Source organism: Palaemon carinicauda, chromosome 5, assembly GCF_036898095.1.
Source record: "Palaemon carinicauda isolate YSFRI2023 chromosome 5, ASM3689809v2, whole genome shotgun sequence".
Classification (NCBI taxonomy): Eukaryota; Metazoa; Arthropoda; class Malacostraca; order Decapoda; family Palaemonidae; genus Palaemon; species Palaemon carinicauda.
In genome coordinates, this window is record NC_090729.1 from 177,295,450 (window position 1) to 177,319,147 (window position 23,698).

The window sequence follows — 23,698 nt, forward strand, 5'->3', positions numbered from 1 at the left end:
TACGGCTGAAAAGTTTCTGTTGTGTCGGATGGACGTACTTAACTGCTGAAGACGGATGATGGCCACACGATCATCAAAGCAGATTTCCCTTTACTGTAGTCATCTATAGAGGAAACAGATTCAAAGTATCGAGTATTGATCTTTGGCACTTATAAATACAGTACTTGCATTTATGTTAACTATGCATACTGTACTTTAATACTGTAACTACGCAACATAGTTAAAAAATCTCTTAACTTTTCAGGATCATCCTTTTCTGTATCCATGAGAAAGTGTATGGTTATAGTGCAGTTAGTCAAGAAGTCAAGAGCCCAGACAGTGATGTCTTCTTCCTGCTGCTGTACTAGGCATCGACGATAAAAGGGGTCTCTTATTTTATTTAACACTGGCACGGGAAACTAAATACGGCTGATGAGTGTACCTGAACTGGTTAGTGGTATGGCTGACATGCATAAAGAAGCCTTTTTGTCACTACATGCCTTCACTGGGTATGATTCAAGCAGCTGTTTTTAGGGGATCAGAAAGTTGAAGCCTCTGAAAGTCCTTCAGTAGATGGTCCACTTTGAAGTTTTTCTTTCAGAATTAGGCAACTCCTTGATGAGCTGTATACTTTCTTATGTGCTCTCTATGGTAGACCAGGCATCTAACATGTTTATGGACTTCGCTACCCGCAACTGAACGACTACGCCTGTGAACTCGACAAATCACGTTACATGGACATGAGCAAGGTACCACCGTGTCGCAAAAAGCCTGGAGCAACATATAAGAAGTGTTGATTACCAGGTGGCCATGTGTAAGCGATCTAATGTTCCTATTTCTAATGAGAGTCATGGTTGGACTATTGCTGATGCAAAGCTGGAGCTAGTTGTGGTTTGATAGTAGCAATCTACCTAAATAATTTATCAACATCCAGGACTAGACACTTGACAGTAGTGATGATAAGGATGCGGATGAGGAAGATACTTTCTCACAGTACTATGGTAGTGATAATGATGGTTGTTAAATTGGTGCACAAGTTTCTGCAATTGAAACCTCAAATTTCTTATAATGGTCAGTGATGGGTAACTAAACTGTACACCAATGGATTCCTTGACCTAAAAACATACATTTAGATACCAATATAATTGGAAGCAGAGATATGATTTCATACATAGTTTCCTGTATCACTTCAGAACAGCCGTCGCGGTTGGGGGTACCTAAGATAATCTGTAAAAATGGGATGTGGCATTCACCTTTATACACTGTTATCACTCTGATTTCCATATAAGACGTGTCAAAGCTGTGTCAAGGCTTTAAAAAGTTTCATTCTGCCATTGGGGTTGGGGCGCATGGGGATCCCTCTTGGCTGGTGGCATAGATATTTTGTGAATTTGAGGTAGTAGTAACAATGAGGTATTTTGGTATTAAAGAAGTTGAATGATGATCATAAATATTTTTCATTGGAATGAGAAAAGAAATACTTTTAAACGTTTGGTGAAGGAAAAGTTAGAGAAAGCTACAAGAAAGAGTTTATAGTTGGTAAGACCATTGAATATAAATATTTTAAGTATTTTAGTAACTTTAAGGAAATGTTGAGAGAGATTGAGGTTGGGAGAGACCATGGAAAATTCAATAAAATTATAAAGCTTTAACTTTTCACAATACACTAGTAGGTATTCACGTCATAATGTTCTAGTTGGTTCTCTAGTATGTTCAGAGTTGAATGTTCTGTGCAAAAACACACATTGAAATAACATGTGAAAAATATTTAATGCTGAGTGCTATCATGGATGTTAAAGGAGCTACTGCTATGTTCATGCACAATAAAAGAAAAGTCCTTACATGGTGCAGAAAATGCCAAAACTTTAATTTCATATGGTGTAGAATGTTCTCCAGGTTCATAAGCATTCTAAACCTAATTTACTCATAAAATTAAGTTCTACGGTATATGGTTGTCTTTTTTTTATTTTTAAAATGACAATAGTTGGTCAGTTACAAAAGTGTGTGCTTTCTATTTTTTCCAGTTGTGGATTCACAGTATTATATACTGTAGTATCATAGAATCCATTTGTCTGTAGTTAGGCATCAGAATATCATGAGGTGATGCTGTTGTAGGACTAATAAAGGACACTCGTAAAAAAGAACCCTAATTCTCAGGAAGAGGTCTGTCTTGCATTTTTAAAGCAATTGTGGTGTGTTTATGTTATTTCTCTTATTTTTCTTGGCGTTTTGTGGATATCTTTATCTTACAGCCTCAAAATTTATCATTAGATGTTTTGCCTTAAATTCATAGTAGTAGCGTAACTAAGCAAATGTTAACTGTATTAGAAAGTTTAAATAGCAACAACAAAAAACATCAAATACTGTAGATATCTCAGGTATTCTGATAACAATGCCATCTCCTGGATATGTACTCGAATATGTGATAATATGCATAGTGCAAAAACTTCCCATATTTTCAGCATGAATTTATTTGATTTATTCTAAAAATTTCAATTTGAAATCTAAATTATTTCAAATATTAACAGGTTATCTAGTATGCATCATGCTGTTACTTATTCTCTGTGTCAAAGAATAAGAAACCACTTAAGTGAAAAAGAAACTAGAGGATAAAAAAAACTTTTGTACTCGATTCATAACCACAGTTTTAAGCGTGTGCATAGCTAAGGTTTCATTTGGTGACATAAGGTTATTTTTCTAATCAAATTTCTCATTTTAGAAAGTGAAAGAGTCTTCAGATGTGAACGCACAACTTTGGGAAAGACTTGTCCAGAATTTAACAGGCGACGGCTTTTGAGAAAAGCAAAGATGAAGGCATTGAAGATCTCTGTGATTATTGTCCTGGCATTCATTGTTTGCTGGACTCCGTACTACACACTGATGATTATCTCGATGATATTTGATGCTGATAACATGGTGAGTTCTTTGGAGGATTTTGTTTCATGGAAGAGGCAAAATTGGTTTATAACCATTTTATAAAGTAATAATGTTGTCCTAAGGCTTTCTACCATTTTATTTTTATCTGTTCCCCTCGCCATCTTTCCCATATCTTGTTAATACTGTTTAGTAAAGTACTTCCTTTATCCTAATTTAATCATTCTTTACATTTTTTAAACTAAGTTCTTCTGGACAATCCTAACGAATGTTGTCTAATATAGCTTTGTGATCTTGTTAGACTTGTGCATTTCATAAACTATATTCTGTAAATATGCTTAACCACAGGAAAAGTATTTTTTTTTCTTTTTTTGGAAATAAGTTTTTTCATTTAATATTTTTGCTTTAACATGGTTTTTCATTATATCAAGATCCAAGTTAGGATTTTTAGTGTATAATATGACAAGTATTGTGTGTATTGATAATAGTTTCATGCCTTAATTTACTTTACAGTTATTCAAGAAACTTCAGAACAGAATATTTTGTTTTGGGATGTCCAATAGTCTTGTTAACCCTATAATCTATGGAGCATTTCATCTTTGCCACTGTAAAAGAAAACGAAGCTCAGTGAGGCTAGTCCAGCCAAGGAGGTATGTTTTGTCACTAACATAATTCATTAGACATTATAAGAACCATGACTGTTCTTGATTAAGTTGTAAGCTGTGTTTAGACCAGATTTCCCATCTAATTATAGGCAGATTGTACTCTATGTATACATGATTCTATGATCTTGGTTTACCACCTGTGGTTTTTATAGGCTAAACCTAATTTTAAACTACTGTATAATCAATAATTTAAATTCTCACCTGGATTTCATGTGCTATTGATTTCCCCTGAAAATCATTCCAGCTGGAAAGTGGCACTGGTAAATAGAGCAGTAATACAAACTATGCTGTACATATTTTATCTGGCGGCAAAATTCTAAGTTTTATTACTGTATCAACATAGATATTTTATATTTTTATTTCATGGGAACCCAATTGAAAGTTAGATTAAGGTTATATTTATTACTGGGAGGTCAATGGTTGAATAGGAACTGGTCATTAAGAGGGTAATTGTGTTTTACAAAAATATATTTTTCTTACAGTAGTATTCCCCACTAACTGGCAATGACAATTTATCATCTATCTTTAGAATTTTTTTTCCCAAAGACAGTATTTTTAGACTCTTGTAGGCAGTACTCACAGAAGTAGTGGTGCATTCCAGCAATGTATAGTATCTGATTTATTTCTACTGTCAGATGTCATATCTATCTTTCCACAAGCCTATGACCTTGTATCCTCATTATTCGATGCATTTGTGCAAGCATCTCCTGATATATCTCACAGGTGCTTTAATAGAAAAGTCAACCATGCCTGAAAAATTCTCTAACCAATAGGCAAAGTCCCCGTTAGATGGGAGAAGATACATAGCTTTGCAAAAGTTTGTTTGATGATAATCAATTTTGATTACAAGTTATCTTTTGATTTGACTTAAAATTTAAACAAGTCCTTTGTTTTGGCCTTCATGAAGAAAAACTTTGGCAAGTGGGACAGGGCAGTCTGTTTCTAAAATGAAACTTGATAGTACTAGACTGAATACTAAAGTCTAGTAAGGATAACTGGCTCTTATGATAGAATATAGTTGCCAGGTAACATTCAGCAAAAATAAAAGGACACATAAAGGTTCCTTTACTTATGTACAGTGTTCCTTATAAATTATACTAAGACCCAAAATTGGGATGGTAAAATTCAAGGGAAGTGGCAGTCTGTTTGCATCAAAGTTCTTGGAAAGTGATTGATGAAGTTTGTATTGTAGCAAATTAAATTGGTGTTGTCATGAAAGAGAGGCTGCGCCTTTTTTAAATTTGGTTACAATTTTACCACAAACGATTTACTTGAAATATATACATTACTTTGCTGTGGACATGACAAGGTAATCGATTATGGAAATCCCTAAAGGGTTAATAGATAGGCAGGCAGTCATACTATGGTGAATCAACTCTCTAAATAGTATAGATAATTTTAGGGGTTCCTTTGGTGGCCTAAGTATACATACTTCCTTTCCAAAATTGCACTCTCTCGAAATTACCTTCTTTTGAAGCTTTACTAGATAAGTTTCTAGGTGTACAGCTGTTGCATCTAAGATTCTCCTGAGATTTTAGAAAATATGGCTAATATAGTAACATCATCTTAAGGGAGGGATAACATCCATATCCAGGTTCATCTCTTAGATGCATCTTCGCATCAATCTTTGAGGGTCATCCCTTAGATGCTTCTTCACTCCATATTCTGGTCCCATCCCTTGAATGCTTCTTCACATCCATTTTCTAAGCTCACCCCTTTGATGCTTCTAAACATTAACTTTTCAGGCTCATCCCTTGAAGGCTTTTTCACATTCATCTTCCAGGCTTATTCCTTGGAGGCTTCTTCACATCCATCTTCCAGGTATCCCTTGGAGGCCTCTACACATCCATCCAGGCTCATACCTTGAATGCATCTGCACATTCATCTTCCAGGCTCATCCCTTGGATGCTTCTTCACATCCATCTTCCAGGCTCATCCCTTGGATGCTTCTTCACATCCATCTTCCAGGCTCATCCCTTGGATGCTTCTTCACATCCATCTTCCAGGCTCATCCCTTGGATGCTTTTTCACATCCATTTTCCAGGCTCATCCCTTGGATGCTTTTTCACAACCTTTTTTCAGGCTCATCCCTTGGATGCTTTTTCACAACCTTTTTTCAGGCTCATCCCTTGGATGCTTTTTCACAACCTTTTTTCAGGCTCATCCCTTGGATGCTTCTTCACATCCTCTTCCAGGCTCATCCCTTGGATATTTCTTCACATCCATCTTCCAGGCTCATCCCTTGGATGTTTCTTCACATCCATCTTCCAGGCTCATCCCTTGGATGCTTCTTCACATCCATCTTTCAGGATCATTCCTTGGATGTTTTTTCACTTCCATCTTCCAGACTTAGCCCTTGGATGTTTCTTCACATCCATCTTCCAGGCTCATCCCTTGGATGCTTCTTCACATCCATCTTTCAGGATCATCCCTTGGATGTTTTTTCACTTCCATCTTCCAGACTTAGCCCTTGGATGTTTCTTCACGTTTGTCTTCCAGGCTCGTAGATCTGACAGAAGTTCCTGCTTCCCCAACTGAGATGGTTTTCTACAGGATGCCTTCTTGTTATAAACCTTGGCACTATCTTTTAATAGTTTTCCTTTGCATTTGCCTCCATGAATATATCTATTGATAGGATACGGCATCTCTAACCCGTACCATACCATCTTTATTATTTCATTTTTTTGGTAAACCACCTTAGTTGAGATGTTACAGAAGTTAGCCCTCAACTCGTGGAACTTTAGGTGTTATAAAACCCTCAACTCGTGGAAGTTTAGGTGTTATATCTTTTTCTGATAAGTTCAATGTCTTATTTCATGAATGTCTAGTAGGTGGACACCCCAACCTTTCCAGGTAAAATTTTAACATCAAATGTGTAACCATCCAGTTGTGTGTGTCTGCCGACATCTCAAGCCGCAACTGTTACAAATAAAACCTGAAACTAATGTGGTGAATCTGTTTTTTCAAACAGACACACAAGGTACGTATTCCGGAGTTAGGATAGATTTGTTGGGAAATTTCTACACGGGACCTAATAAAAACGGTAACTATCTCCTGATCATGTCCTATGTTTGGCATACTACAAGGACTGTTGCTGTATTGTTGTCCGTACCCATGTATGTTATGCACAGTAGTTTGGTTTGATAGAAAAGGCCAAGCCATATGGCAGGTTTTAACATTTTTACCAAGTTGAATGTATTGAAAAGAGAATGGAATAAATGTAAAGAAAAAGACAAAGTAACATAGTTTGAATTTTAAGAATACTGCAAAGAACCTTTGGTACATTGTGCACTGTTGTAGGAGATGGTACCTGAGTTTTCCATCAACATGGGCAAAGATGGATCAGGTTTGACGTTATTGCTCATGAATCTGAGAAAAGGGTTGATAAAGTAAGATTGTGACTTTTTTTTTTATTCCTAATTTACAAAGCTTTAATTTGAAGCCTTTGAGCTAAAGCTAATATGATTTATTTTGAGATTTTTCTCCATACACTTCTCTCTATGAAGAGAAGCAAGACAAATAATTAAATAAAACTGAATGAAATGGAATTCTTCTTGATTTATATAACTTTTGGAATTGGTAATGTTACCCTATTCCTTAAAAGTTGTTTATGGTAGCTGATTATACTGAATGCAAATACAGCGAGAAAGGGGCATTAGGGAAAAGCAGCTGGTTTTAAAAAGATTCCCCAGTCTTAATCCACATCTCCCCAGATGACTGGCTTCTCTTTTATCCAACCCTCCTGCTCCATTTCCATACCCATTGTCTCTGTCTTTCTTTTTATCTCCGATTCTATATAAATTTCTGTACTGTATTTCCATAATTGATTTCAAAATTATTTTAACTTTTGTTCCACACCACCATTAAAGTGAAATAAAAGGCATATTTTTTTTTTTTTTTTGTTAGCACAGGCAGGGTCAAAAGGGGGGTCAAGAAAAACACTTCTTTGCATGGATTTGCCAGGTGGCTGAACATGTGCTGAATCCCGGCTCTCCCTCAAGAGATCAGACCCAGAACTCTTAATGATAAGGGCATTAGTACGTCCCTAGCAGTTAAAAGAAATTTTCCTGCGGTCCAGATCCTACAAGCGGTTGTTTGGAAGAGTCAAAACTCATTTACGACCCACTACCCGCAAGAAGTAACCCACCAGAACCTGGATACTGTCTCCATAGGTTATGCAGCAGCAGTACAACAAGCAGCGTAAACTACCTCGGTCCCATTACAGACCAAGTACAGTAGTAGTCTGTTGAGGGCAGACATTACCCGGTGTTAGTCTGGGATGAATGGACAGAATGACTGGCCTTTTCTTCCTTCATCTTTCCCTCTCTTGGGGTACAGCATCAGGAAGTCTGTACAAACTGGCCTACTTCAGACTGCGGGTAATACCCATTTCTTTTTTGTATCCAGAAATGTTATACATTTGTTACATCCACATCCTCCCTGCGAGGGGGAGCTGAGCAATGTTTACAGTGTTTAGGTTAAGTGAGGTGTGCTACACATGCCAATAACCTTACTTGGTCAAGTCACAGTGCTGGAATTTTCCCCAAATTCGCTGCTATTGCCCAGGCCTTCAACTCTCATGCTTTACAGGCAAAGTTTGAGGTAATAAGGGTACCCCTCTCAAGCTCGTATGAGCTCAGTCATACCTCTGGTCAAGTTCCCAGCCAGTTGGGTTTTTGAATTTCCACCCATCTAAGGGTCAGCCTCCATAGTAAAGAGCAAATTGTTTGTTTTTGTGTAGGAACAAATGACAAATTTGGAAGAAATTTGTATTTTTCCTAACCATACAAACCTCAGCTCTTTACTCGTACTTGGTCTGCTATCACCTATCCCCCTAGAAAATTGAGCTTGCAATCAAAAGTGGATATACAGACAAGCCGAGTGTGTGGGTGTTGTGGTTGGCCTACCCCGCTCGCTAACTAGCGGCAGGTTGTTTACCTTGCATATAAAGCTTACGGCTGGATTTCCAGCAACGCCAGAACAATATATTCGTAGTAAAGAGCCCAAATTTGTATGGTTAGGAAAAATGCAAATTACTTCAACGTTCTTTTTCTAACAGATATTAATTATTAATGTAATTAAATCATCACAGATTTTTTTTCAATGTCTCATGACATGGATAATATAAAAAATCTTGTTAAAATTCCCTGAACTGACTTTCATGTGTAACTAAATACACCTTGCTAAATTTTCATGTTTAAACTAAATACAACTTGCTAAATATTTAAGTAAAACCTATTTTGTATTGTTTTTATTTGTAGTTTATCACACTTAGAATATAATTTGAAAATTAACCAAATTTCAGTATGATTTTAGAAATATTGAACTTGGGCATTGCTTTTGCTTGAATTCTCTAATCACTGTACCAGCAGAATGGGGCTTCATAGATAGAGAAAATTACTTATGGTGCAAAGCATTGCTAAGTTTCTTTTTTATACACCTTTAGCATTTTTAATTTTAGTTAATTAGAAAGACTAGTTTAAATGCTGAGCAAAAAAGAGAGGTTAGAAAGAAAAGGGATAGAGAAAGAAATGGTTGAAATGCTTTAAATTGCAGTACTAAGACAGGCAACCTGTGTCCGTCAATATGCAAGCTTTGCAAACTTATTTCCAATCGTAATTCCTACAAATATGTTAAAGTAAAAACTATAATTATATCAATGGCTTTATTAAATAAATAGAACCTTAAAGTATCGGCAGTATCAGAGTGGCAGTGTCTTGAACACCTGAGATGATTGCAGTGTGGTACAATGAAAAATGAATATGGAAATGATTAATGAAAGGACACTTGCACAATCAACAGTACATATTCTTTTCTTGTAAGTTTAGTCATGATTCACAAACACAAACGGCATTACATTCATATTACAGTAGAGCAAATTTTAGGCACAGGATTTCAATTAGTTCTGAATTGTAATTCATAAAATGCTAAAGCAACTTTAGCATGTTAGCAAAGCTACTTCTATCAATAGTATTTACTGGAAAAATATTTAATTTACATTAATAAATACAATGGATATTTTAATTCCATATCATACTGTACTTTGATAAACATAATTTATTGTTGGATTTCATATCAAAGTGCGCAGTAAAATTCATAATGGAAATAACGGTATTTCCATAGTTAACAGGCCACTGCAGCATTATCAAACAATATTATCAACAAGTACAAGAATATTTCAAAAATAAATCTTTGAATTTTAGTAGGACTCCCAACACGGTTACAACTTCCATCAAAAGACAAAGCTCCCATCAAGACTTTGTGATGTCATTAGTGATGAGATTATAAAGGGCAACAGAGAACCTGCTCTTATGATAATTAGCTACTTCTCAAAGAACTTGTAGGAGGACTTGCAAGGTAGTGCTGATTGTCAAATATTCACATGTTACTAGTTCTGTACATTATATTTTCTTGTTGAGTTGTTTATCATTACACATGACAGAATATTACAGTAACTTATAATCAATATCACTTAACCAAGTATAAAATAAGGAACTCTTTAAAAGTAGTAATTACAGTTACTGTTTTCCAGTTTGCATTTCAATTTCAAACTTTAAAAGCACAGTAATAAAATTTCAAGGTACAAAATGAAATTCATTTATTGGCTTCATATGTTTTTGCACTACACTGATAGTCCATATAGGCTAAAATTAGTGATAAATGCAATGATCTTTCCACACATTTTTGAGCCAATTGTAAACTTCAGTTCGCTCACACTTACACTTCCGTTCCTTCGTCTTCTAAATTATTTCTAACTGTAATAGCTAAAGTTTTGACTTTCACAGTCTTTAAGTTGCTCTCACTGTTCAACGTCATATTACTAGGCATTGTCTTTGGCCTTTCTTTACTTCGCCCAATTACTTTTCTTCGAACCTCTTCTCTTTCATTTTTTAGACTTCGCACAACTATGACCTTCTCTTTTCCGGAGTTTCTGTAGTGTCTTCTGACTAACAATATGGCTATTATAATAATTATTAACAATATAACTAGTGTCATTACCACATATAAAACACTCAAGAACACAGAATTCTCTGTGCCAGCATTGCTAGCAAAATTTAGCATAAAACTACGCATATTTGTACCATTGCGAGTGTGAAGTGATTTTAGGAATTCTGGAGTTGGTAGAGCTTCCAAACTTTCTTGACCTCTAGAATGATGGTGAATTGTTTGAATATTTAATTCATCTTGTCTTTTCTGTCTCCTAACTTCACGTTTCTCAGCAGTATCTTGTATCTCGCCAGTATATGATAGAACACTGTGCATTGTCATGTCCCGTTTGTTTCGCGAATTGCTTGGACCAATTGTATAAAGTACCTAGAAAAGATGAATTGTAGGATTATATTAACAATTACTATAGAAACAAATAATAGTTAAATTAAAATAATTGACAATACAGTACACTTATCATTATATGCTCTTAACAATTTCTTTTACGATAATTGTTGTAAAATCTATATAACCTATGACTGATAAAATCTAACTTACTTGTCTACACTAATTATATACTTCTCTTTTGATACAGTACAGTACTCTTGAAACAAAAGTGGCAAAAGTACTCTTACATTACTTATTTCATTCCAATACTTGAACTTTCCAGCCTTATTGTTTGATTGATCGTTTGGACCATACATAATTTGGTGCAGTGGTACAAATTGGGGAAAGGCCCACAGTTGCACTATGTAATAAATCGAGAAGTTGGACAGAATGATACAAAGTAAGTAGTAATGGGCATAAAATCAGAAGGCAAAGAAATGGATGCAGCTAGGAATCAAAGGAAAATTGTAAAGAGCCCAAGACAATGACTAGGGTGTAATGCAAGAAGAGTACAGATGTCTCGAACCATCCCCTACCATGGATTTTTAAACCTTGAAATATTCAGATTTAAATGTGTTTGTTTCAGAACTGTTGCTACATTTAAACAGACTGAAGAGCTGCATGTACAGTTTTGCATATTGAAAAAGTAATAGATAAAAGTTCTGAATTAAAATTAATGTACAGTACTACAGCTACAAGAGCGACAGCCATTAGGCAGAGACTATACAACTAGCGAGAGCCGTTGGGCAGTGCCAGTACAGCTAGCCAGAGCCGTTGGGCTGTGCCAGTACAGCTAGCCAGAGCCGTTGGGCTGTGCCAGTACAGCTAGCCAGAGCCGTTGGGCTGTGCCAGTACAGCTAGCCAGAGCCGTTGGGCTGTGCCAGTACAGCTAGCCAGAGCCGTTGGGCTGTGCCAGTACAGCTAGCCAGAGCCGTTGGGCTGTGCCAGTACAGCTAGCCAGAGCCGTTGGGCTGTGCCAGTACAGCTAGCCAGAGCCGTTGGGCTGTGCCAGTACAGCTAGCCAGAGCCGTTGGGCTGTGCCAGTACAGCTAGCCAGAGCCGTTGGGCAGTGCCATTACAGCTACAGTGGTCGGCAGTGCCAATTACAGCAGTGAGAGGAGTTCCCTGTGTCAGTTAGAACACAGAGCAGATCCTGTGGCAGTTAAAACACCAAGAACAGTTCTCTGTGTCAGTTACAGCACCCAAAGCAGTCGTCCGTGCAGTAGAAGTGACAGTAACATAACGCAGATATAGTTGGCAGTGACGATCACAGCAGTTAGCAGTGCTACTTATAGCACTTAGCGGTGCAGGTTAAAGCATGCAGAACAATAGGCAGTGCCGGTTACAGCACGCAGAAGAGTCGGCAGTGCCAGTTGAATGCACGCGGAGCAATCAGCAGTGTCAATTACAGCATGAAGAGCGGTCGGCAGTGTCGAGTACCACTCCCGGGGAAGTCTACAATGACTGTTACAGCACCTACAGGAATTAGAAGTGCTGATTACAGCACCTAGAGCAGTCGGCAGTGCGAATTACAGTGCCCAGAGCAGTTGGCAGCAGCATTCAAAGCACCCAGATATGTAGGATGTGCTGGTTAGAGCACCCACAGCAGTTGGCAGTGCCGGTTAGAACACCCACAGCAGTTGGCAGTGCCGGTTAGAGCACCCACAGCAGTTGGCAGTACAGTCAGAGCTCCCACAGCAGTTGGCAGTGATGGTTACAGCACCCAGAGCACTCGGCAGTGTCGGTTATAAAGCGCTAGCCTTTGGTAGTGACAGTTACAGCGCATTAGCAGTTGGCAATGATGGTTACAGCGCGCAAACAGTTAGGGGTGCTGGTTACAGTGGGCAGAGCAGTTGGCAGTAACTGTTACAGCAGCAACAGCAGTCAAGGGCCCACACCAATCAGCAGTGCTGGAAGCAGTACCAACAACCGTCGACAGTGCCAGTTACAGCACCAAGAACCGTTGACAGTGCCGGTCACAGCACCCACAGAGGTCGGCAGTGCTGGTTACAGCACTCGCAGCAGTCGGCAGTGCCGGTTGCGGCAGTCGGCAGTGTCAGGTCCACCACCCACAGCAGTTTGCAGTGCCAGTTTAGTGACTTATGGCATCAGCAGGCCCGGTTACAGCTCCAGTAGCAGTAGGCAAGGTCGGTTACAGCACCAGTAGCAGTAGGCAAGGTTGGTTACAGCACCAGTAGCAGTAGGCAAGGTTGGTTACAGCACCCGCTGCAGTCAGCAGTAGTGGTTACAGCATCCGCAGCAGTCGACAGTGGTGGTTACAGCATCCGCAGCAGTCGACAGTGGTGGTTACAGAACCCGCATCAGTCGGCATTGCCGGTTACTGCACCCACAGCAGTCGGCAGTGCCGGTTACAGAACCCACAGCAGAGGGCGGTGAGGGTTTCAGCACCTGCAGCAGTTGGCAATGCCGGTTACAGGACCCACAGCAGTCGACAATGACGGTTACAGGACCCATAGCAGTCACCAGTGCCGGTTACAGGACCCACAGCAGTTGGCAGTGCCAGTCACAGGAGCCACAGCAGTTGGCAGTGCCAGTTACAGGAGCCACAGCAGTTGGCAGTGCCGGTTACAGGAGTCGCAGCAGTCGACAGTGCCGGTTACAGCAATCTTCAGCAGTCGGCAGGGACAATTACAGGAACCACAGCAGTTGGCAATGCTGGTTACAGGACCCGCAGCAGTCGGCAGTGCTGGTTACAGGACCCGCAGCAGTCGGCAGTGCTGGTTACAGGACCCGCAGCAGTCGGCAGTGCTGGTTACAGGACCCGCAGCAGTCGGCAGTGCTGGTTACAGCAGTCGGCAGTGCTGGTTACAGGACCCGCAGAAGTCGGCAGTACTGGTTACAGCACCCACAGAAGTCGGGTGCTGTAACCAGTACTGCCGACTGCTGCGGGTCCTGTAACCAGCACTGCCGACTGCTGTAACCAGCACTGCCGACTGCTGCGGGTCCTGTAACCAGCACTGCCGACTGCTGCGGGTCCTGTAACCAGCACTGCCGACTGCTGCGGGTCCTGTAACCAGCACTGCCGACTGCTGCGGGTCCTGGTTACGGGCAGTGCCGGTTACAGGAGTCGCAGCAGTCGACAGTGCCGGTTACAGCAATCTTCAGCAGTCGGCAGGGACAATTACAGGAACCACAGCAGTTGGCAATGCTGGTTACAGGACCCGCAGCAGTCGGCAGTGCTGGTTACAGGACCCGCAGCAGTCGGCAGTGCTGGTTACAGGACCCGCAGCAGTCGGCAGTGCTGGTTACAGGACCCGCAGCAGTCGGCAGTGCTGGTTACAGGACCCGCAGCAGTCGGCAGTGCTGGTTACAGCAGTCGGCAGTGCTGGTTACAGGACCCGCAGCAGTCGGCAGTACTGGTTACAGCACCCACAGAAGTCAGCAGTGGTGGTTACAGCACCCACAGAAGTCGGCAGTGGTGGTTACAGCACCCACAGAAGTCGGCAGTGGTGGTTACAGCACCCGCAGCAGTCGGCAGTGGTGGTTACAGGACCCGCAGCAGTCGGCAGGGCCGATTACAGGAACCACAGCAATTGGCAATGCCGATTACAGGAACCACAGCAGTCGGCAATGCCGGTTACAATAACCACAGCAGTCGGCAATGCCGGTTACAATAACCACAGCAGTCGGCAATGCCGGTTACAGGACCCGCAGCAGTCGGCGGGGCCGGTTACAGGACCCGCAGCAGTCGGCGGGGCCGGTTACAGGACCCGCAGCAGTCGGCGGGGCCGGTTACAGGACCCGCAGCAGTCGGCGGGGCCGGTTACAGGACCCGCAGCAGTCGGCGGGGCCGGTTACAGGACCCGCAGCAGTCGGCGGGGCCGGTTACAGGACCCGCAGCAGTCGGCGGGGCCGGTTACAGGACCCGCAGCAGTCGGCGGGGCCGGTTACAGGACCCGCAGCAGTCGGCGGGGCCGGTTACAGGACCCGCAGCAGTCGGCGGGGCCGGTTACAGGACCCGCAGCAGTCGGCGGGGCCGGTTACAGGACCCGCAGCAGTCGGCGGGGCCGGTTACAGGACCCGCAGCAGTCGGCGGGGCCGGTTACAGGACCCGCAGCAGTCGGCGGGGCCGGTTACAGGACCCGCAGCAGTCGGCGGGGCCGGTTACAGGACCCGCAGCAGTCGGCGGGGCCGGTTACAGGACCCGCAGCAGTCGGCGGGGCCGGTTACAGGACCCGCAGCAGTCGGCGGGGCCGGTTACAGGACCCGCAGCAGTCGGCGGGGCCGGTTACAGGACCCGCAGCAGTCGGCGGGGCCGGTTACAGGACCCGCAGCAGTCGGCGGGGCCGGTTACAGGACCCGCAGCAGTCGGCGGGGCCGGTTACAGGACCCGCAGCAGTCGGCGGGGCCGGTTACAGGACCCGCAGCAGTCGGCGGGGCCGGTTACAGGACCCGCAGCAGTCGGCGGGGCCGGTTACAGGACCCGCAGCAGTCGGCGGGGCCGGTTACAGGACCCGCAGCAGTCGGCGGGGCCGGTTACAGGACCCGCAGCAGTCGGCGGGGCCGGTTACAGGACCCGCAGCAGTCGGCGGGGCCGGTTACAGGACCCGCAGCAGTCGGCGGGGCCGGTTACAGGACCCGCAGCAGTCGGCGGGGGCCGGTTACAGGACCCGCAGCAGTCGGCGGGGCCGGTTACAGGACCCGCAGCAGTCGGCGGGGCCGGTTACAGGACCCGCAGCAGTCGGCGGGGGCCGGTTACAGGACCCGCAGCAGTCGGCGGGGCCGGTTACAGGACCCGCAGCAGTCGGCGGGGGCCGGTTACAGGACCCGCAGCAGTCGGCGGGGCCGGTTACAGCACCCGCAGCAGTCGGCGGGGGCCGGTTACAGCACCCGCAGCAGTCGGCGGGGCCGGTTACAGCACCCGCAGCAGTCGGCGGGGCCGGTTACAGCACCCGCAGCAGTCGGCGGGGCCGGTTACAGCACCCGCAGCAGTCGGCGGGGCCGGTTACAGCACCAGTAGCAGTAGGCAGGGTCTGTTACAGCACCCGCAGCAGTCGACAGTGGTGGTTACAGAACCCGCAGCAGTCGGCAGTGCCGGGTACTGCACCCACAACAGTCGGCAGTGCTGGTTACAGAACCCAGAGCAGTCGGCAGTGAGGATTTCAGCACCCGCAGCAGTTGGCAATACCGGTTACAGGACCCACAGCAGTCAACAAAGACTGTTATAGGACCACAACGGTCGCCAGTGCCGGTTACAGGACTCCCAGCAGTTGGCAGTGCCGGTTACAGGAGCCACAGCGGTCAGCAGTGCCGGTTACAGCAATCTTCAGCAGTCGGCAGGGACAATTACAGGAACCACAGCAGTTGGCAATGCTGGTTACAGGACCCGCAGCAGTCGGCAGTGCTGGTTACAGGACCCGCAGCAGTCGGCAGTGCTGGTTACAGGACCCGCAGCAGTCGGCAGTGCTGGTTACAGGACCCGCAGCAGTCGGCAGTGCTGGTTACAGCAGTCGGCAGTGCTGGTTACAGGACCCGCAGCAGTCGGCAGTACTGGTTACAGCAATCTTCAGCAGTCGGCAGGGCCGATTACAGGAACCACAGCAGTTGGCAATGCTGAGTACAGGAACCACAGCAGTTGGCAATGCTGGTTACAATAACCACATCAGTTGGCAATACTGGTTACAATAACCACAGCAGTTGGCAATACTGGTTACAGGATCCACAGCAGTTGGCAGTACCGGTTACAGCACCCGCAGAAGCCAGCAATGCCGGTTACAGGACCCGCAGAAGCCAGCAGTGCCGGTTACAGGACCCGCAGAAGCCAGCAGTGCCGGTTCCAGGACCCGCAGCAGTCTACGGTGCCGGTTACAGCACCCGCAGCAGTCGGCGGGGCCGGTTACAGCACCCGCAGCAGTCGGCGGGGCCGGTTACAGCACCCGCAGCAGTCGGCGGGGCCGGTTACAGCACCCGCAGCAGTCGGCGGGGCCGGTTACAGCACCCGCAGCAGTCGGCGGTGTCGGTTATAGCACCCGCAGCAGTCGGCGGTGTCGGTTATAGCACCCGCAGCAGTCGGCGGTGCCGGTTACAGCACCCGCAGTAATCGGCAGGGCCGGTTACAACGCCCGCAGCAGTCGGCAGGGGCGGTTACAGCGTCCGCAGCAGTCGGCAGGCCCGGTTACAGCGCTCGAAGCAGTCGGCAGGGCCGGTTACAGCGCCCGCAGGAGTCAGAAGTGCCGGTTACAGCGCCCGCAGCAGTCGGCAATGCCGGTTACAGGACCCACAGCAGAGGGCGGTGAGGGTTTCAGCACCTGCAGCAGTTGGCAATGCCGGTTACAGGACCCACAGCAATCGACAATAACTGTTACAGGACCCACAGCAGTCGACAGTGCCGGTTACAGGAGCCACAGCAGAGGGCGGTGAGGGTTTCAGCACCTGCAGCAGTTGACAATGCCAGTTAAAGGACCCACAGCAGTCGCCAATGACTGTTACAGGACCCACAGCAGTTGGCAGTGCCGGTTACAGGAGCCAGAGCAGTCGGCGGTGCCGGTTACAGGAGCCGCAGCAGTCGGCAGTGCCGGTTACAGGACCCCCAGCAGTCGGCAGTGCCGGTTACAGGACCCGCAGCAGTCGGCAGTGCCGGTTACAGGACCCGCAGCAGTCGGCAGTGCCGGTTACAGGACCCGCAGCAGTCGGCAGTGCCGGTTACAGGACCCGCAGCAGTCGGCAGTGCCGGTTACAGGACCCGCAGCAGTCGGCAGTGCCGGTTACAGGACCCGCAGCAGTCGGCAGTGCCGGTTACAGCACCCGCAGCAGTCGGCAGTGCCGGTTACAGGACCCGCAGAATTCGGCAGTGCCGGTTACAGCACCCGCAGCATTCGGCAGTGCCAGGTCCAGTACCCACAGCAGTCAGCAGTGCCAGTTTAGTGACTGTTACGGCATCAGCAGGGCCGTTACAGCACCAGTAGACAAGGTCTGTTACAGTACCCACTACAGTCAGCAGTAGTGGTTACAGCACCCGCAGCAGTCGACAGTGATTGTTACAGCACCCACAGCAGTCAGCAGTGTCAGTTGCAGCACCCACAGCAGTCGTTAGTGCCGGTGGCAGTACACACATCAGTCGTCAGTGCCGGTTACAGAACCCTCAGCACTCGTCAGTGCTGGTACAGCACCCGCAGCAGTCGACAGGGCTGGTTACAGCACCCGCAGCAGTCGGCAGGGTCGGTTACAGCACCCGCAGCAGTCGGCAGGGTCGGTTACAGCACCCGCAGCAGTCGGCAGGGTCGGTTACAGCACCCGCAGCAGTCGGCAGGGTCGGTTACAGCACCAGCAGCAATCGGCAGGGTCGGTTACAGCACCAGCAGCAATCGGCAGGGTGGGTTACAGCACCCACTGCAGTCGGCGGTGCCGGTTACAGCACCCGCAGTAGTCGGCCGAGCCAGTTGCAGTACCCGCAGCAGTCGGCAGGGCTGGTTACAGCGTCCGCAACAGTCGGCAGGCCCGGTTACAGCGCCCGAAGCAGTCGGCAGGGCTGGTTACAGCGCCCGCAGGAGTCGGAAGGGCCGGTTACAGCGCCCGCAGCAGTTGACAGGGCCCGTTACTGCACCCGCAGCAGTCGGCAATGTCGGTTACAGGACCCACAGCAGAGGCGGTTAGGGTTTCAGCACCCGCAGCAGTTGACAATGCCGGTTACAGGACCCACAGCAGTCGACAGTGCCGGTTACAGGAACCACAGCAGTCGGCAGTGCCGGTTACAGGAGCCACAGCAGTCGGCAGTGCCGGTTACAGGAGCCACAGCAGTCGGCAGTGCCGGTTACAGGAGCCACAGCAGTCGGCAGGGTCGGTTACAGCACCCGCTGCAGTCGGCGGTGCCGGTTACAGCACCCGCAGTAGTCGGCCGGGCCGGTTACAGTACCCGCAGCAGTCGGCAGTGCCGGTTACAGGAACCACAGCAGTTGGCAGTGCCGGTTAAAGCAATCTTCAGCAGTCGGCAGGGACGATTACAGGAACCACAGCAGTTGGCAGTGCCGGTTACAGGACCCGCAGCAGTCGGCAGTGCCGGTTACAGGACCCGCAGCAGTCGGCAGTGCCGGTTACAGGACCCGCAGCAGTCGGCAGTGCCGGTTACAGGACCCGCAGCAGTCGGCAGTGCCGGTTACAGGACCCGCAGCAGTCGGCAGTGCCGGTTACAGGACCCGCAGCAGTCGGCAGTGCCGGTTACAGGACCCGCAGCAGTCGGCAGTGCCGGTTACAGGACCCGCAGAAGTCGGCAGTGCCGGTTACAGCACCCGCAGAAGTCGGCAGTGGTGGTTACAGCACCCGCAGCAGTCGTCATTGGTGTTTACAGCAGTCGGCAGTGCCAGGTCCAGTACCCAAAGCAGTCGGCAGTGCCAGTTTAGTGACTGTTACGGCATCGGCAGGGCCGGTTACAGCACCAGTAGCAGTAGGCAAGGTCTGTTACAGTACCCACTACAGTCAGCAGTAGTGGTTACAGCACCCGCAGCAGTCGACAGTGATTGTTACAGCAACCACAGCAGTCGTCAGTGCCGGTTGCAGTACACACATCAGTCGTCAGTGCCGGTTACAGAACCCTCAGCAGTCGTCAGTGCCGGTTACAGAACCCGCAGCAGTCGGCCGGGACGGTTACAGCACCCGCAGCAGTCGGCCGGGCCGGTTACAGCACCCGCAGCACCCGGCCGGGCCGGTTACAGCACCCGGCCGGGCCGGTTACAGCACCCGCAGCAGTCGGCAGGGCCAGTTACAGCACCCGCAGCAGTCGGGAGTGAGGGTTACAGCACCCGCAGCAGTCGGGAGTGAGGGTTACAGCACCCGCAGCAGTCGGCAGTGAGGGTTGCAGCAGTCGGCAGTGAGGGTTGCAGCAGTCGCAGCAGTCGGCGGGGCCGGCTACAGCACCCTCGGCAGTCGGCGGGGCCGGCTACAGCACCCTCGGCAGTCGGCGGGGCCGGCTACAGCACCCTCGGCAGTCGGCGGGGCCGGCTACAGCACCCTCGGCAGTCGGCGGGGCCGGCTACAGCACCCTCGGCAGTCGGCGGGGCCGGCTACAGCACCCTCGGCAGTCGGCGGGGCCGGCTACAGCACCCTCGGCAGTCGGCGGGGCCGGCTACAGCACCCTCGGCAGTCGGCGGGGCCGGCTACAGCACCCTCGGCAGTCGGCGGGGCCGGCTACAGCACCCTCGGCAGTCGGCGGGGCCGGCTACAGCACCCTCGGCAGTCGGCGGGGCCGGCTACAGCACCCTCGGCAGTCGGCGGGGCCGGCTACAGCACCCTCGGCAGTCGGCGGGGCCGGCTACAGCACCCTCGGCAGTCGGCGGGGCCGGCTACAGCACCCTCGGCAGTCGGCGGGGCCGGCTACAGCACCCTCGGCAGTCGGCGGGGCCGGCTACAGCACCCTCGGCAGTCGGCGGGGCCGGCTACAGCACCCTCGGCAGTCGGCGCGGCCGGCTACAGCACCCTCGGCAGTCGGCGCGGCCGGCTACAGCACCCTCGGCAGTCGGCGGTGCCGGCTACAGCACCCTCGGCAGTCACGAGTGGTTACAGCAGCAAGCAGTACTGGTTGTAGCTGTCAGTAGTGCTGGTTGCAACACTCTGTAGTGCTGGTTGCAGCCATTGGCAGTGCCAGATACAGAACCCAGACCAGTTGGTAGTGTCGGATACACAACCCACAGCAGTCGCTATAGCCGGATGCAGCACCACAGCAGTCGCTATAGCCGGATGCATCACAGCAGTCACCATTGCCAGATACAGCAGTCAGCAGTATATGTAGGATTCAACTCCCACAGCAGTCAGCAGTATATGTAGGATTCAACTCCCACAGCAGTCATCATCGCCAGTTACAGGACTCGCAGCAGTCTGAGGGACTGGTTACAGTGCCGGATACAGCAGTCGTCGTCGCTGTATACAGGACCCACAGCAGTCGGCTACGATAGTTACAGGACTCGGCACTTGGCAGCGCCGGTTACAGCAATCAGCAGTGATGGTTTCAGAAAGTGGAGCCCTTGGCAATGCTGGTGACAGCCACGCAGCATTTAACAGTGCTAGTTACAGGGCCCCAGGCAGTCGACAGTGCAAGTTACAGGGCCCCCAGCAGTTGGCAGAGCCGGTTACATCGCCTGCAACAGTCAGCAATGCTGGTTACAGCCCCCACAGCAGTTGGCAGTGCTGGTTATAGCCCCATAGCACACATCACTGCATCACTGCTAGTTACACCCTCCACTTCAATCGCAATTACAGCACTCTTATCCGTCAACAGTGCAAGTTATACCATCTTCATCAGTCGGCAGTACAAGCCCACAACTGATTGTTACAATAGCGAGAGGAGTCACCAGTGCAGCAGCAGGTGGTAATACGGTATAGCACCGGTGGAACTGTAGGAGGCAGTATAGCACTGGTACAGCAGCAGGCGTCGGTGTAGCACCAGAGCGGCAGCAGAGCCAGCTTGCACAGAAGGTTGAAGAAAAGTACACCAGCAGGCAGCCAGCAGCAGCTGGCATATCACTTGACAGTGGAACTCAAGTAGTCATGATAGGGGGCAGGCGGAAATACCATTGCAGCAAGACCTGATCTAACAATAACAGTGCAGCCACAGCCGGCATATGCAGCCGCAGCTAGGCCTACATAGTGCAGCAGTGACAACAGGAGACCAGTAAAGTGCAGAATGTACAGCAGCATTAAGCAAAGAGCAGGTGGCGACCAGTAATGCAAAATTAGCAGGAGTATCCGTTGGCAGCACTAGTACAGCAAGAAAAACTCAAGGCCGATGACAATATGTGACACAGTAGGTGGTAATATGGCAGCAGCAGCTGTCATGGCAGGTGGCAGTACTGTTGTAACAGCCGGCAAGTCAGATGGCAGTTCTCTTGTAAGCAGCAAGCAAGACAGGTGATGGCACAAGGATAGCAGCAGGTACTGGTGAAGCAGTGGCAGGTATAGCATGTGTCATATGTGTCAATTTTGATTGAGCCACAGGCTCAATACCTAACATTACAAGTGCAACCCCTAGCATAACAGGTGGCAATACGGGTACAACACAGGTGGCAATCATAGTACTACTGCCCCAGCAGTAGTCTATCTAACTAAAGCAGGAATAGCAGAAAAGGTTGCTGTCAAGAAGTGGGCCACAGGAGTTCAATGGCACCGCAGCAGTGGGCTGAGGGAAACAAGGCAGTCACAGCAGCTGGCAGAAAAAATCAGCCAGAATAATTGAGGTTGGAAGATGTGATGTCACACCCCGCAGTCTTAATAAATGAACACAACAGATGTTGTCGGAACAGCAGCAGTCACATAAGGTGTGACAGATGGGGCACAAAGCAAAGTTGGGATTTCAGGCACACAAGATACATGACAAAAGTGCAGAAACCACTTGCAGGACTAGAAGCCTGTCACAGCAAGTTGTACAAACAGTAGTCAAAACGCTAGTGGAATAGTAAAATCATATCACAGAATGTGGCAATAAACAGCAGTTGTGGAAGGTAATAAAACTCAGTCAGGGAAGGTGACAATAACAGTGCTGTACATTGAACTAGGTGACTGTTAGGAGCAGCACAGTCCTATATCTGGGCTTTAACTGCTTTCACTACAGGAGCAGCTAGCAGGTACACTACATAGGACACAGTAAACAGCTGAAAAGGCAGCAATCACACCAGGCAAACAAAAAGGCAAAGCAACTGTCACGTTTGGCTGGCTGCCAAAATAGAATGTAGAATGTGACAATCTCGGGAGAAAGGTGAAATGCTGGCCAGCTGGCCAACCAAATGGTAGTCACAATGCAGGTTATAAAGATGGCCAAACAAAATGGAAGGCACCATTCGTGAGTGACCAAAACACCTACCAGCTGAAAGGCTTGGTTGGTGGCATTATAAAAGAAACAAAGGCAATGCAATAATACTTAATCACTCTTACATTTTAAAAGTCCAGTTGTTACAAGATAGGTACTAAATTGATGAATAAATCCTCATGTTTTCCTAATGGTAAAAGTGTATTCTTCTATTTAATGTTGATCGTATGTGCAACAAATAGACTATGATTGAAAATCTAATATAATTGTTGGGTTTGTGATAAATAAAAATAAACTACCGGTTTAAAACTTGCCCTTGTGTTTTGCCAGGCCTAAAGGTAAAAGTTAGATTTGTCCCTTAAAAATTCTTTAAGTTTATACAGTATTAATTTTGCCAAAGGTAAAAGTTAATTTGTCCCTTAAAAATTCCCTAAGTTTATATAAATTTTGCCAGGCACAAAGGTGAAGGTTAGATTTGTCCCTTAAAAATTCCATAATCTATAATGCATCTTGTTCTTACCTGCAGATACCACTGATGTCCAGAGTTTACTTTATATAAAGCATCTGTTTTTAAAAGGAAGCCATCAACACCAGAGAACTGACGAATAGACTGAAATTCTGGCAAATCTTCAGCAAAATAAGCTTCAACATGGGAACTGCTAAAGTTACTTTCTGCGATGTATGGTTGTTCACGATCCTGCAAGACAATATTTTGGTAATCTAAGTCTTTAATCATTATATTAGATATTGGCAACTGAAACTTTATGGATATACATCCTATTTCAATTAAAATATGAGCTCAAAACATGATGATCCTATCTTGTCCTATAATTAATCAGTATGAGTGATCAAACTCTGTATCCAGGTTATATATGATAATCGGGGATTACACATCTTGATTATCAATGTTTACTAGTAAAAAAAAAGGATTTAAGATTTTCCAATATACAAGAACAAAAGAATAAAATTATTTACTATAATATATACTGAACTTTATTATCAATTTTACCTTTACCATACTTTAAAAGTTTTGTTATACATACTGTATTGTAGTCATTGAGTATACTGCAATTTATTTTTCATTTCAAAACCATCTATTCATCTAGGCTAACAG

General features: G+C 47.1%; 2 protein-coding genes across 9 annotated transcripts in view; one reads left to right on the top strand and one right to left on the bottom strand.

The window, feature by feature from the left end:
- The window catches only part of CrzR (corazonin receptor), a 53,417-nt gene extending 29,851 nt beyond the window's left edge, over positions 1-23,566 (top strand). For 3 of the 4 annotated variants that reach the window (XM_068374367.1, XM_068374365.1, XM_068374366.1), the window contains exons 4-6: positions 2,699-2,895; positions 3,367-3,503; positions 9,722-9,859. In XM_068374367.1, the coding sequence (XP_068230468.1) occupies positions 2,699-2,895; positions 3,367-3,503; positions 9,722-9,806 (419 nt within the window). In that variant the 3' untranslated portion in view covers positions 9,807-9,859. Of the gene's footprint in view, positions 1-2,698; positions 2,896-3,366; positions 3,504-9,721; positions 9,860-23,110 lie in introns of those variants that run through there. The other variant, XM_068374368.1, reaches the window with a different exon arrangement.
- LOC137641628 (extracellular matrix organizing protein FRAS1-like) overlaps positions 9,170-23,698 on the bottom strand; it is a 344,509-nt gene continuing 329,980 nt past the window's right edge. For all 5 annotated transcript variants that reach the window (XM_068374359.1, XM_068374360.1, XM_068374361.1 and 2 more), the window contains 2 exons: positions 23,105-23,281; positions 9,170-10,832 (listed from right to left, as the gene is read on the bottom strand). In XM_068374359.1, the coding sequence (XP_068230460.1) occupies positions 10,236-10,832; positions 23,105-23,281 (774 nt within the window). In that variant the 3' untranslated portion in view covers positions 9,170-10,235. The remainder of the gene's footprint in view (positions 10,833-23,104; positions 23,282-23,698) is intronic.